Genomic DNA, 15575 nt, shown 5'->3' with positions numbered 1-15575 from the left:
CGAGAAGTCCTCTTGGCTGCTTCAGGACACGCAGCTGTGGGGACACAGTCATCGTTCATCCGTCCCCTTCGCTGTCCTGCCCCCTTTCCCGGGGGTGCAGAGGGAGGAGGCCAAAGAAGCTGGAACAGTAACAGAGACCATCGCATCACCGCCAGACAGGAGAACGGGTCCCTACGCAAGTCCCTTTCATGCGGAGGGTCCTCCCGCCACCAGCCAGCCCAAGGGACCAAGGGCACCCTGGGGCTGTTGGAGCCAGAGGGAGGAGGGAACAGGAGCCTCCTCCTGAAGAGGGAAAACCACGAAACCAGAGATGAGTCTTCCTTCCGGAGGGGAATCTGTTTTAGTTAGTGACACTAAGGAGTCATGTAAGAGTTTACGTTGCCCAAGAGCAGCAACTTACCTGGGTTTGGCACGACACACACGGCCCCTCGTCCGGTGGGCTGTGGGACCCAACATCTCAGTTCCAACAGCACCAGGCTGTACCTCAGACTTTTTCTTAGGTCGTCTTCCCCAAGATCCGGGGAGAGAAACACGACCACACTCAAAAGTATAATTGCTTCTCTTTCAAAATGGAAATTCTAACCCCGTATGTGCGTGGGTAAGAGCTGCTGAGGTGTGATTTAGGTTGCATCAGGTCGTAACCGTGGCTACCCTTCAACTCAGCGGTTGGTCGAGGTTCATCGAGGTTCATCGATCAATTGATTGCACTTATTGAGAGGTACCTCTGAGTCTCCAGGGTTTTCTCTCACACCTAAAGGCAAAGGGTCCTGTTTTACATTAAAATCCCGGAACAGTCTCCGGTGATGAAAACGGCAGCTGGCTCGTCTTCCTCCCACCGCAGACTCACGTGCATGCTGACAGCTCCCGCACCTGAACTGGATGAGAAACTCGGCTTTGACAGTCAGGCAGCAACCACGCAAATTCGGCAACTGTCACTTCTGGTTGAGCGTGGGCTGCGGACAAGTCGGCCCAAACCCAACTCCAAACACTAGTGGGCACTGCCCTCAGGCTCTGGTTCACTCTCAGGGGCGGTGTCAGAGGTCATGGTCTTACACAAGCGCCCGGGGCGGGTGAAGTACCGGTCTTAATAATCAGTTACAATGAACAGGCTCTCTTGTATAGGTAGCTCTTCATGTTTTCCTCCACTTGCCAGTTTGCCTATAATTAATGTAACTGGCTTATTTGGTTTAGAGATTTAAGATACTTTTCAGTTCAGACAGAGGGGCTGATCTATGCAAAGACCCCTCTCGTTGTATTAAAACTCCGCCTTCATCCCTCAGCCCAGCCCCACCCCGACTCTGAGAGCAGCGCTGGAAGGCTCCGGTGCGGGACAAGGACACGGCCTCCAACATGGGGCACCTGCCGCACGCCCGCTCTGCTCCAGGGGCCCGAGGGGTGTGAGCGGAGAGTAGCCTCCTGCCGCCGCGAGGCGGGCTCTGTCGGCGTGTACCTTTTAGAGACGAGGAACAGGAGGAAGAAGGCTCAGCCCTCTGCTCGCGGCCCTGCCGCCAGTGAGTGATCCAGCGCTGGAGTCTCCATTCTGGAGCTACACACACACACACACACACACACACACACACACACACACACGATTTCCCCAACGCAGCCCGACGCGCTCTGGCATGGCCTCACCAGGTATGTCTGCACCTGCACGCACGAGGCACCAACGTTTCCCAGCCTCTCCACAGCTGAGCTTGTCTGGCTCTCTGCTTTTCACCAGTTTGACGGGTAGAATGGGGGCGTTCTCTGATGACTCCCCCCAGGACCCCCATTTGTCAGGAGGGCACACCCTCGTCCTGGGAGAGCGAACAGCAAGCGGCTGCGGCTGAGCCAGGCAGAAGCCGCGTCTCCCCTGCTGCGGCGTCTCCCTGCCGGCCCCTTCGGGACGCGGGTGCACGTACAAGCTACTGATAGAGAAACGCATCTGTGGTAATAAATCACCCCCGCACGACCTGTATTTTCAAGTAATTTATTTCAATAGAAATACTTCAGAAAACTGTACTTAAATTCATCTTAAGTTAGCGTATGCAAACACACGGAAGATCTCACACTCACATCTGCGTGTTAGACAGAGAAACAAAAAGCGAGAGGAACCAAGCCGCACGTCACTCTGGGAGGTCATAGTGCAATCGAGCGCTTCCTCAGGAGCACTGCGGGTCAGCCGGGGGAGGGCGAAAATGGCTTGTGTTTTCCTGCAGAGCTGCCACTGGACACTCATCCCCACGGGCGCGCACACCCCTCCAGTCACACTGGGAAGGAGCTCCCCGCCCCCACGCCCACACACACTTCAGGAGGCCATGAGACCGTGAATGTGCCGGTAATCCGAGTGCAGACACTCTTGAGAGTCTCGTGACTTCTTATCGGCTATTCTTTCGGACCTAGTGAGTCAATAATTACTGGGCTACGTGGACAGTCTTAATAGGTGATACCTCCAGGGGAAACTTAGTTATTTCTTAGCTGGTATTTAAAGCAAGGCTAATGTTTATGAAATTCTCTATTAAAAATAAAAAACAAAAAAAATATCCCTTTAATCTTATCACTACTCCACAGTCTAAATGACTCGACTCAAAATTCAAAATCTGCCAATAACCCCTTCGGTATTTCTGAAAGCAGCACCTCGACTCACCTGAACCGCAGACCTTGCACTAATGACAGAGAAGCAGGATGTTTCCGAGCCTTGCTTTTACGGGGAAAGGGAGTCTAGCCTCTTAACTTGCCTTTAATTTATCTCCTGGGGGTGTTCTCACCCTCCCCCACAATGTCTCCAGGTGAGCCGTCACTGGCAGGTCCGGTGACTGTTCGTTCTGAGTCTTATTTAGATATAAGAATGAACCAAACCAAACCTCACTGCTGGCCAAAGGGACTCTGGTAACAAACAAGACTGCAACCGCTTTCATAAAACCCAAACAGACCTCTCTGGCCTTATCATACTCCTTTAGGGATTTTATGGAAGCCCCGATAACTCAGTGTGTGCTCGAAACAAAACCAAACCCACATCATCGACACAAAACGAACTCAGTGTGATGGACGCTCTGCCCAGTTGTCCTTAAGACCACTCATCTAAAGGGCAGTTTGGGGGGTTTACGTTCATCTCCTGCCCGGAAGGAGGGGAGCGGGGAGGGAGCTGATCTGCAAAGACTCAAAGGCCAGGAGGACCGCAACCATTACTCAGAGGCGTCTGCACAGACTTTCTCAGACGGGCTCGGTGACAGAGAGAGCCGGTGGAGACAGGGACAGATGGCACCCCCTGCCCCCCGAAACGGGGGAGTACGAGGCGAATGACGACTGTCGCACTCGGTGGCCCAGAACTGGCTTCAAGTGGGTAAGGCGCCGACCACATCCCCCCGCCCTACGACGGGAGGTACCAGTGTCACGAAAATGCCTTCGGTAAAAACTTACAAGTTTGCACGCACAGATCTCTCTCACTAGAATCCTCTAAATAAGGAAAAAAGTCACTTGAGACACAAGCCATTTCTCAAGAAACAAAAGCAGAAAGTACTGAAATCATTCTGAAAAGGCTGACGTCACGTGGAAAATAATGTCCATCAACGTGATTACGTAATAGTGCTTGTATGTCCAAGCTTGGGGAAAAACAGACTACCAACCTGACTGCAGAACCTCTGGAAGGGAAATTCGAAAGGACAGAGAGGGCACGGGAAAGCAGACCCTAGGCGCCGCGGCGGAGGACGACACAGGGCGGACCTCACCCCGCGCATGCGCGCTGCACCGCCGCTGGCGCACCAGCAGCGCCGCCGTCCTGCCGCCACGACCTGGGCGAGCTCGCCTGCACCTCCAAAAGGGGACCCGATCACTTCGAAGGCCTTCGAAGCAAAGCGTTTCTTTTACTAAAGATCGTCTTCTGTTAAGCAACACTGGTACCCCTTGGGTGCGGGCCATGGCGCGGTGCTCTGACCACCGCCTGTGCAGGAACGCGCCTCCAGCGACCAGGGAGCAAGTCAGCAGAGGACATGCTCTTTAAAAAAGCCAGGGGACTGCGCCCACTGCTACTGCTGACTTCCAGTTACTGCCGCCCTGCAGTTTTGTTCTCGGCACGCAAGGCAGATGGCGTACAGATTTAATCTAAGAAAGGAAAGAAGGGAAAAAGACTTCTGCTCAAGTCATTTGGCCAGCTGCAGTCCAGTAACCCCGAGCGGTCACTAGACCAGGCCGCTCCCCGCGGGCCCCGGTGCCAAGCCCCACAGCGCGTGCACACCAGACGCTGTGAACGTCGCTGCCTTCCACGACAGCACCCCTCGGTCTCCTCTGCACGTCTCCCAGAAGGGGAGCCAAGCCACTCACAAACACTTCGTGGCCACGAGCGCCCTACCGCGTGTCATGCAGGATGGACTGCCCGGCAGCCTGCAGCACAGGTGGCAGCACGGTAGGCTGCCAGCACTCCTGCACAGAAACACACCCATCACTGTAGCACACGCCTGGGCGCAAAACACACTCACACGCCAACATCCTGGGTCCCTTCCCGTGATGTTTACGCGAACAGTATGTGCACAGCGAAGAAAATGAAACAGGGAGGCGTGTTTGATCAGTTCTCTTTCTGTTCCCACATTTTGGAGGTTACCGTAAAAAACCAACCAACCAACAAAAAAACCCCAGAGGACAAGCACGGCCCAGACACGGGGGGCACGAGACCGGACACAGTGCTCCGGAAGGTCATCGTGCGGTCATCCTCACAGCTGTGTTTTGAAGCTGGCGCTCTTCTCGTACGGAAAATAAGCCTCTGTGCAAACCGTCCTGTGCGTGTCCCCACGGCGTTCGGGCTGGTGCTTCCTCTGCTATGCCTGGCCGCACAGACATGCCAGGCGCCGTGCCGCTCCCGGACTAGCCGACTCTCTCACTTCCCCGAGCTCTTCTCGGCTAGGAGGGAGACCAGGGAACTCGCCATTGAAGAGAATGCCAAGCTTCTGAGTCGCCAACTGACTAATGATGAAGGGTAGGCCTAATCACAGGGAAATAAATGCATCATCCAGCTAATAAACTACCTAAATATTTCACGTGTTTTGGTGGCATATTTTCTTCGCTTGAATTATTATTAGCTATCATCTGGTGAGTTAGAGATAAAAATTTCACCCACCCGGTTTTAATACACTTCTGTGACTGGTTTCCATTTGCTTCGAATGCTAAAATAATCTTAAAAAGCGATGGCTGGTCTTTTGAGTGGACAAATCTGAAGACAGAAGAGGGACGGCGACCTCTACGCAGGGGTGTTAAGAGCTGCAGTGCGGAGTTGTCACCAAATGTGAACACCGTCCTCGGTCCGTGCAGGCAGCCCCTCCTGTTCGGGGCTGAACGCGTCAAACACACCCTCCGGTCCAGCTCCCACTTTGGCAAAACTGTGCGATGTCGGCCTCTGACTTCCTGCCCCTCCCCCCCCCCCCGCCCCCAGCTATGGGTGACCTACGGCGCATCTACTTTAGCTTATGGACGACAAACAAACACAATAATAACAAAAAATCCACAGGGCTCTCATCCACAATATTTTTTAAAAAGCATGTACACAGTTAAAAATACTTGTTTCTGAAAAGAAATAAACAAATTAAGAAAATTAAAAAAAAAAAAAAAGCAAACCAAAAACAAGCTGTGCAAGGTCTGCACAGTAATACTGCCGGCTCCGCAGGGGGCGTCGCTCCGTGTCCCCGGCGGGGGCTGGGCTCGGGGTCAGTCACCGAAAAGCCCCTCAGCACAGGCAACACTGCGCTCCCACCCCCCGCCCACGTCATTCCCCGCAAAACCAGAAATAATGGCATTTCCAACCGCACCGCATGAGAAAAATACCTGAACTGTCAACATCCTTTCGAAACAGAAATCTAAATTTTAGAAAAACTCAGCACTCAGGAGAAAGCTCTTCTACTTCCCTTGGATAGATTTGTAGCTAATTATTAGATTTGTGGGCAATATTTTCTATTTAAATGTCATGGATTCGAGAGTGAAATACTTAAGACAAAAAAGTGGAGCATTTTCTACGAATGCCAGTGTGAGGGGTTCTATGTGAAGCCTCAAGGAGCAGGGGCCTACCAGACAATGCCAGTCGGAATGCACGTGACCCTGGACCAGAGCTGAACTCACGACACTTCATGCATTTACAACGCCCAACACACAGCCTTTGTTCAAATGCCATTGTCTGTTAAAGCTCTAACTAAGGCTTCTTACCTTCCATCTTTGTTTCTTGTAATTCAGTATCTACTTTGGATATTAGATGCATTATTGCATAGAAGAGCCCTCACAAAACTTCTTGCTCAACTACTGACAAAATAGGGTTTCATGGCAGAAATGGCAGGGATATATATATATATATATGTGTGTGTGTGTATATATATTTTTTTTTTCTTGGTCAGGAAATCATTTTGTAATAAAGGGAAATTGTATAAGAAGAAGAGTTTGGATATTTTAAATTCCCAGAAACTCAATCTTTTCTCTTTTAAAATTATTTTGTACGTCTTATAATAAAATACATACATATGCGGAATCTCTCTTAAACAAATGTGATCCTGAATCTCACATTGAACAAAAACAACAAAAACACTGGCATTGTGCACAAAAAATGATGTAAAAGGAAACAGCAATTTATCACCTTGATGATAAAAAAAAAATCCCCCGTGACTGGCAGACGAGATAATACAGCTGAGCTGGACCATGTCATTCCTGCCACGCCTCAGGGGCCCCACTCTCCCCCAGGCGACCTGGGGTCCGACAAGCAACTCGCACAGAGGGCTGAGCGCGCAGCCAGGGGAGAGCAGCCGTGCTTCCCGGAGCCCACTGGAAAGAAACGCCTGGCGTGCGAACACTCAGCCTTTGTGCCTCCTGCAGGAAGTCGTGCTCCCCATACAGTACTCAGTTTCAGAAGTTTAGTGTTTAAAAATATCTTCCCTCATCCAAAACCAAACAAAAACCCTCCCCAAGTCCCAGACAAAGTCCCAGCAACTCACACGACAACATTTCTGGTCCCTGGGCTCTTGCTGCGGGGGTCGAGGGGGCTGAGGGGCCGCTGCCAGCAGAGGGTCCCGCCCACAGGAGGACCCCTGTGCCTTGGGTTCGAAACCCGCTCCCGACGGAGCCCATCAGGAGGACGTTTTTCTTTTTAAAGTGTATCTAAAAAAGGCGACTCCCCCTCCCCCAAAAGTAGTACAAAGTTAAAAGAAAAGCAAATTAGATCTATTTAGATCTAACAGATCTAAAAAGAAATGCGATTTATGATCTACTCCAAGCACAGCACCGCCAGAAGATTCACACACACTATTTGGTGTTGCATGGTGGTTCTCCTTTCACTCTTTAAGGCAGTGGTTTCCACAGGTCAGTCCCGAGATCAGAGGCGTGGTCCATGGCAGTTTGTTTGCGAGTCCAGGCGGTTCTCCGGGAATGTCTCGCTTCACTCCCCGGAGTTAGTGCGGTGAGGGTGGCGGCGAACCCCCGGGGCCGCACCGGGAGCTCCGGGCGCTCCTGGCCCAGGGCTGGTTCTCAGCCCTCAGCCGGCGCTCGCCCCGCAGGTCCCCGCTGGGGGCGGCAGCTCACCTCTCTTCTCGCTGAGGCCCTTACTCGAACGTCATCAAGTTTGTAGGAACCTATAAAATATATGGTAAGCATTACAGAGCAATAATTTATTTTTATTACAAAATTTTCCATTACAATGGACACTGAAGACTGCATTAGTTTCAGCTGCACAATCCCATCATTAGACATTCACGTAACTTGGGAAGGGCCCTGACCGGTGTGGCTCAGGGGGCTGGGCGTCGTCTCATGGAGAGAAAGGTCGCAGGTTTGACTCCCAGCCGGGGCACAAGCCTGGGTGGCGGGCCAGGCCCCTGGTCGGGGGCGTGCGAGAGGCAGCCGATGGGTGCTCTCTGAGTGAGTGCGGGAGTCGGTACGGCTCTGAGCTGGGTGAGGGTTCAGATACACAAGCTCGTCATCCTTCATTTTCTCACTTGGAAGCATCTGAACTCCCACAAATGGAATTTCAAATCCAGGACAGATAACTGTATAACAAACGTGACTAAGATTGGTGAAACCATGAAAGTAAGTGTGAGAGAATGAGAGTCATCGTTGGATGACCAGATCGGATACTTCACGACTCCGAAAAGTCAGCCGGCTGTACAGCAACGTGCTGCTTACAGACGGTGTTGAACGTACTCTAACTTTTAGTACATGGCTGAAATTCAACGACGATTCTTTGAAACAAAAGTAAGTTTTATTTTTTTTCAAATTATTTGACGAGTTCTCTAGTCAAGGACTAAAAGAAGACTTCACCATGTTAAAAAAAATGCTCTTACTTTTTACTACCAAATTTCCATAGCTGTGTTAGAGATACTCATACACCAGTGGTCATTTTTGGCTTTTACAACAACTTAACAGCCCTGGCCAGGTGGCTCAGTTGGTTGGAGCATCGTCCTGTGCACCAAAAGGTTGTGGGTTTGATCCCCGGTTGGGGTGGGCATAGGAGACAACCGATCGATTTTCTCTCTCACATGGATGTTTCCCTTTCTCTCTCTTCCCTCCTCCTCTCTCTCTAAAATTAATAAACATATCCTTAAGTGAGGATTAAAAAAAATCCCCTTAACAGCTCTCTCTCTTCAGCAATCTTTTTTTGAAAACATAAAAGACACTAAAAAAAAAGAACCCCCTACATATGTCTCTGAATGAAAAATTATTTGATGATATAATCATAACAATTATAAATCAAATACAATGAATGCAAATGCTCAAAAGCTTCAGTTGAACTCTCAGCCCTGGTTATAAGAAACCCACGTGAGAGGAGAAGTTTTCATTTCTGTGAAGGTTGCCTGAATGTGGTTGAAGATGCCGTATGAGTCCATTAGAGTCTTCTACCAAACACTCAACTCTCACAGCCTCTGTTTATAAACGTGGTGCTACTCTGATTCCTGCACGCACAGAAACACACACACACACACACACACACACACACAAAGAAACAAGCACCGTCTGCACACTCTGGCTGACTCGCTCAGCGAGGAGGCCACCAACACAGTAAGAGAGACTGAAACCTAAGTATGCGTACACTGTCTAGATTATTCTTGAAATCTGAGATTAAAATAATGACGCTAAAAACTCTAAGCTACGTTGAAAGGAAATGTACAGCATGAAGTGGAGTCCTAAAAAAATCAGTCCAGGCAAAAGGAGGTCTGTTTCTCTCGCTCTGTCCCAGGCGCGAACTAGACCAGGGCAAGAGAGTAATCCCTGCTCCAGGGCCTTTCATGTCCTTAACGGAGGCTGCGCAGCACGGCGCCACGTAACGCCGTCAGTCTTTCGCGCGTATTTGAAGTGAAACCTGAGAACGAACACGGTCCCCTCCAGCGACGCCCAGCACGAAGGCAGAGCGTGTGTCCCGGGCCCACTCTGTGCCTGTCTGACCTCGTGCTGGTCACTGAGCACCGCTGGGCCTGCGAGTCTTCCTGCATCACAAAAGGGGTCCCGATTTCGCAGGGCGGAAAATGCTTCTATGGGCTTTGTAAACTTTCATAGTAAATCATGCCCTTCAAAACTAGCTCCTGATAGCACAGTATTTCAAGATCTTAAGCCAATCATTCTTAAATGTATTCAATGGCAAACTGGTCTAAAAAGGTCTACGGAAAAGTCTGCAGCCGTAGTTATGTTCATTGTGAGTCTGTTCAGCCAACCGTGGTTCCCCTTTGAATCTGCAGCAGGGCTCGGGGGCAGCAACACTGTGGATTTACCCTCCCTGGCGGCTGCAAGCCTTTCCTCAGTAAAAGACAAACAAACCCGAGTGGTTTTGGGGCTTCACTGCAACCACAGAAACGCACCCTGGGTGGTCAACAGGACAAATAAAGATGAATGAGAATGGATTTTATCAATCGGAAGCACCCCCTTCCTTTTCCCTTTCTGAACTACATACCCCCTTGCCTCTCACTCTACTCTACCAGCATGGGCGACCTCTTCTTATTTTGAACACCTCAAGCTCATTGCAGCTTCCAGGTCTTTGCACCCTCTGTTCCCCCTGCCAGAACTGTTCCCCCAGATTTTCACGCGGCCGCCCGCCGCTTCTCGTCATCCCCGTCAGCGCCATCTCCTCAGGGAGGTCCCTGCTGCTCACTCCTGTTCGTCTGGTGCTGCCGCTGCTCCCACCACTCTGTGTTACATAATCCTATTTTGTTTTCCTGTCCAGTTTTTACCATTTGAATTTTTCTTATTTGTTCATTGCCCATCTCCCTAAAATGGAGACTTCAAGGCTTGCTAAGTGCTGTCAGCGAGAACAGAAAGAAAACCGCTTTCCCACCACGTTTGGAAAGTCAGTCTACGTAACGAACACATGTCCAAGTCACGCACTGTCCGACGGTTCAGAGACGCGCTCACCTGTTGTTTGTTACTTTGGCAGGCGGCGCTCAGGTGCTTGAACCACAGCATGGCGTTCATCCTGTTGCCAGCTTGAAACTTGTATGAGTTTCCTGAAATTATCAAAAACAAGGGGGAAATAATAAAAACCTAAGGACTCTCCCATATAATAATTCTGCCAGCTACCACGGAGCAAAACAAAACAGGACTCGAGTTCCTAGTTTCCGAGTTCTCGCTCTCTGACACCGAGTTTCTAATGCAAAGAGTTCTCTGGGCTACCTTCCCGTGACGTCCCTGACGCAGAAAGCCACTGCTCTGCTGTTCGTGAATCGGGAGAGAAGTGATTTTGCCTCCTTAAGTGTTGCTCAGGGTACAGTGTATCTCAGTAAAATCGTTAGGCTTCTCTGGATTTGCATGTGTAGGGTATTCACGGTGTTTTTCCTTAAAACACAGAGCACCCCAAAAGCGGACCATCTGTTGACACGAAACACATTCTGAACACGCGGGGGTGCAGATGGAATCGCACAGCACACAGAAGGGAACACCGCGCGCCCGTGGCCCGCCGCGGGAGGGGAGGTTCTGGGCGGGCAGGGGCTCCTGGCCGGCTGCCCCGGCGGCCCGCACCGGCAGCAGGCAGTCGTTGGAAGGGAAGAGCAGCGGGCATGTGAGCATCTGCTCTTTTTCTCTTTGTCAGTACCAGTTTATTTTTATTAAGTTTATCGGGGCGGTATTGGTCAGTGGGATCATACAGGTTTCAGGTGTGCATCTCTACGACACGTGATCTGCGTCCTGTGCCGTGTGCCCACCGCCCAGAGCCAAGCCACCTTCCGTCCCCTGTGTCAGGCCCTTTCTAACCCCACCTCTGCCACCCCTTCCCTCTGGCACCCACCCCGTCGCGGCCTGTGTCCACAAGTTTGCTTTAGACCCCCATGGGTGGAATCACGTGCTTCCTGGCTTTATCTGACGGACTTGGTTCACCGAGCATAGCCGTTTCAAGGCCCACCCGTGCTGTCGCACACGGCAGGGTTCTGACGTATGGCTGAGTCGTGTTCCGTTGTGTGTGTGCGTGCCGTGCCGCATCTTCCTCATCTGACCCTCTGCTGCAGGCTCTGTTCTGACCAGCGTCTGGGGTCTCCACCCGCAGGAGCGGGGCAGGAGGCTTGTGTGATGCGACCCAGCCGCCCTCCAGCTCCTTGCGTCCACTTCAAGGACACGCAAGGTCAACGGCCAATAATTTCATTCACAAATGTCTCTACGTCATAAACAAAGTAGTATAATTTTAATTATACTACTTTGGGAAGTACTTTGAGCCAAATAAACAATTAATTTGATAAAAAGTAATGGAATAGAAACAATTTGCAGGAAGACCTCTGGCACGCTCACAATCTAAGACCAGCAGTCTAGCTCAGAGGACAGAGGAAGGGTGCGATGTGTCGGGCAGAGCACTGGGATTTTAGGGCAGCGGTGGCCCACAGACTCCCAAACCCCTCCTCCCCTCCCTGGCTATTAGCTCTCTAGGGATTAATTAGACTTTTCATTTCAAGCTTATGCCCCTGCAGCAAAGAAAATACGCTTATTAAATAGGTAGTCAATAAATATTAATTAATAACTAAAAATACTGGTATCATTACTATACGTTACGTGACAGAACTATTTCCCAAGAGTTTCTGAGAAACTTCCCCCCGTAAGGCAGTCACCCAGTTAAAACTAGGCTTTGGCTTGCTGAAAGTTACGTACATGCAGCCCCTCACCCCCTGGTTGTTCCAGTGACTCACCTTTCTCCGAGTCAGTGAGCAAGAAGAGATCGGGGTGCTCCGGGTCGTCCGCCATCATCACCATGCACCCCACCACGGACACGTTCTTATTCGACGTGGACTTGAACTGAGAGGTAAAGAGACGGCCAACGGTTATCCTGACGGCTGGTCCTGAGCAGAGTCTAAGTGTCAGGGAGCATGCGGTCGGTCTCTCCCGGTGAGAGGGGAGAACTGCGTCTCCACGCCGGTCAGCTGTGCCCACGGCCTGTTACTGCTAAATCCCGCCCGGGCACGCCCTCTGGAGATGATCCGCCCTCTGGAGAGGGTCCTCTGCTTTCCAGATCTTTCCCAGCCTCAGCTCCTCACCAACACCCACGTGTCTCAGTGGCCCTTGTCAAGAGCATCATGATCTGCTAGTGGACTGGTAAACTCATCGATGTCGTCATGTCTGTTCCGGCGCCGCCCCTCACCCTTTTCTTAGAGCAAACACAGCTGCGTTTCAGCAGAGATGTTTTCCTCCTCCCCAGCTTCACCGAGATGGGACCGACATACTACACTGGGCCGGTTTAAGGCTCACAATGCAATGGGGGGGAGGCGTGTTCTCTCGAACCCGATTTCATAAACTAGCAGTGCTATCACACAACTCTTAATAATATAGTCTTATTTGTATTTCTAAAAAAAAAAACACGTTTCTTAGCATGCCTGTTACTTTTCTAGTTTTTTTGTTAAAAGTTACCTTTTAGTAATGAAAAAAACTGTTATAAAAAAACAGAAAAAATGAGGTTACTTTTCATTCATGAATAGAATGAAAACCGTTAAATAAAATACTGGCAAACTGAACCCAGCCGTGTGTGAAAAGCTGACACACGACGACCTAACTGGACCCTTCGCCGGACGGTAAGGCTGGGTTAGGGTTACAAGCCAATTAAAGCGGCCGACTGGGCTGATTTGGAGAAAGTGAGGTTAGTTCATCTTTAGAAAAATTACTATAAATCACCACATGTTAACAGATTAAGAGAGAAGAACACCAACTCAGCTGATAGAAAATAAAAGCATTTGCTAAAATAGAAATGCATCCTCGTGACAGACTAGGAATAAGAGGAAACTTTCTAATTCGATGGGAGTGCCTACCACACAAATTAACAATGACAAAATACACAAAAACCACACCAAAATGAAGCAGGACCCCCCTCTCCAAAATAGCCCCCAAACCAAAACCCTGCAACACATACATTCAAGGGTAAAATGCTAAAAACATTTCACAACCAGTATTCAGATAAGGACGCCCGCTACTGCTACCCAGTCAGCTCAGTAAGGAAACAAAACTGAAATAAAAGGGGGAGGAAGAAATAAAACTGCCATCACTCACAGATAGTATTGCCTACACAGAAAATCTACCCAACTCGACCAAACTAATGAGAAACACTAGCAAGGATGCCTGGAAAAGATCAAGATGAAAGTCAACTGTGATTCTATACACAGGAAATACAGAAGTTACTCACAAGAAAGTCATTTGGGAAAACATGTAACAAAAGACATACCAGAAAGTGTAAGACCTTGAAGAAGACCTAAAATCGATGGAGAAATACCATGAGACCAAGAAGGCTCCCTATTATAAAGATTTCAATGATCCCTACACTGGCCTATAGATTCAGCGTCACTTCAAGAAAGATTCCAGTGGGGTTTTATGGGGAACTTGAGAAGCTGATTCTAACATTTTCAAACTGGGGCGCGGCGGCAACGCGGCAGCAGCACCTGCACCGGCAGGGACCCCAGGCAGCGACCACAGCCCAGCGGGGCAGGGGGCTGCAGAACTACAGGGAGCCGGTCGAGCGCACGGGAAGCCGTGGCAGAAGTGGGCGGTGTGCCGGCAGACCCGGCAGGAAGAGGAGGAGGAGCAGCGGCTGCAGAATGAAGTGAGGCTGCGGAGAAACTGGCACTCAAGACGGCCTGTCAAAACTAGGTGGTCGGACCCTCGAGGAGACAGAGGCCGCTTCTCTCCAAGTCTCGGAGAGCCCAGACTCGGCTTACTGTCCTGAAAGGAGAAGCTGGGAACCTGACCGAGGCCGCGGCCGCAGAGCAGGAGAGCGGTGGAGGCAAGGATGGCCGAGCGGCCCCCGGCGGGGGTGAGGGGGGAGATCAGCTGTCTCCACTGCTCCCACCAGCAGCTGGGTCCACAGCAAGTCTGTCTTCAAAGCTTCGTGCATGGCGGCAGCTGCCTTGTCTCACTGTCTGGGGTGTCAGGAGGGAGCAGCCAACCTCTCCTGCCCCTGGGAGACAAGAAAAGCCCAGGGGGCCCCAGCCAGGTGCTCGCACAGGCAGCGGGAAGGGCAGGTTCTGGGTGGGCTCTGCTCGGGGCCTGCCTGAAGTCCCCAGGCCTCTCTGGGCTGCAGGAGAGGCCCTGCTTCTTGAACACAAAAAGATATTTAATATTTGCAGTAGATGATAAATATAATGATCAATTCTCTAATTTGGCTTCTTTATAATCAAAGTCATAAAAAAATAAAAAAAAATTTATTTCGAATAGCTACTTCTTCACAATCGGTGAGGCCCAGCCACGGATCTCAAGTGGCTGTGCTGCGAGTTGACTGTATCGACGTCCCCGCTCGAGTTCAGCAGCACTAACCAAAGGCAACTACCTTCTCTGCACAGCGCTTCAGTGAAACTAATGGACGTAATTTTGCTGGTATGTGGGGACTTCAGTCAATTTGACCAGAATTTTTACAAAATGCTCCTCTCCCTCAGTGTGAGGACTCCAGCTAAACAATTTTAACAGTGGACCACAAAGCCAGCGCTCCAGGACTCGGTGTGAGTCTATTCGGGTAAGGGTAAAAGAAGGAAGCAATGTGTGGTGTGTAAGGGAACAGATGGTAAACTGAAGAAAAGCAAGACAATGATTCACATGGAATCCAGGACAGGGTCAAGTTGTGGGTGTGGCTGAGAAGGAAGCCAATGCTATCTTCCAGCACTTTCCACACTCATTTAAACCAAAAATATCCTCTTCTCTACCTCTGCTGTGGTTACAGGGCTGACTGTGAGGAGAAAGAATTAGGGAGTGTTACTTGGGTAAAGTCAGAAGTAGTAAAGAGACAATTTTTTTTCAGTGGCTTACCTTTCCTCGGTATGGCAAACCACTTTGTTTCCCTGGAAAATACATGATTTAGAAATAAAATTCCCCTCAAAGAGATGAATGAAACATGGGTAATTATCCTTCCTTTCAGAGGTATATCGCTGGCATATAAAAACAAAACAGCGTGCAAAGAAGATTCACAAAGATTCTACATTTGGAGAAGTGAGCACTAAGGCTCCTTTCATGTAACACAAAGCCCAAGGAAGGGGAGCGCAGTCAGTAGCCATGGTAACTGTTGTTCCTTCTCACTGTTGGGGGAAATCGCTCAACTGAAGTTGAGGCGGAAAGTTCTTTAGATGATGTCTGCAGTTTTTCACTCGAGAACCGAGACTCCCAGACTCGGAGTCCTCGGCGATTTTCCGAACAAGAAACCC

The 15575-nt window shown here is 50.2% G+C and overlaps 1 protein-coding gene across 4 annotated transcripts in view; it reads right to left on the bottom strand.

Annotated features, from left to right (window-relative positions):
• Positions 1–5411: 5411 nt before the first annotated feature.
• Positions 5412–15575, bottom strand: part of RALGPS2 (Ral GEF with PH domain and SH3 binding motif 2) — a 123831-nt gene continuing 113667 nt past the window's right edge. For all 4 annotated transcript variants that reach the window (XM_045838368.1, XM_045838372.1, XM_045838371.1 and 1 more), the window contains 3 exons: positions 12093–12198; positions 10339–10430; positions 5412–7574 (listed from right to left, as the gene is read on the bottom strand). In XM_045838368.1, coding sequence (XP_045694324.1) covers positions 7545–7574; positions 10339–10430; positions 12093–12198 — 228 coding nt within the window. In that variant the 3' untranslated portion in view covers positions 5412–7544. The remainder of the gene's footprint in view (positions 7575–10338; positions 10431–12092; positions 12199–15575) is intronic.

The sequence above is a fragment of the Phyllostomus hastatus genome, unplaced genomic scaffold, assembly GCF_019186645.2.
Source record: "Phyllostomus hastatus isolate PE091 unplaced genomic scaffold, TTU_PhHast_1.1 phas_contig_283, whole genome shotgun sequence".
NCBI lineage: Eukaryota > Metazoa > Chordata > Mammalia > Chiroptera > Phyllostomidae > Phyllostomus > Phyllostomus hastatus.
The sequence above is the reverse complement of the archived record's forward strand: the minus strand, read 5'-3'. Positions and strand labels throughout refer to the sequence as shown.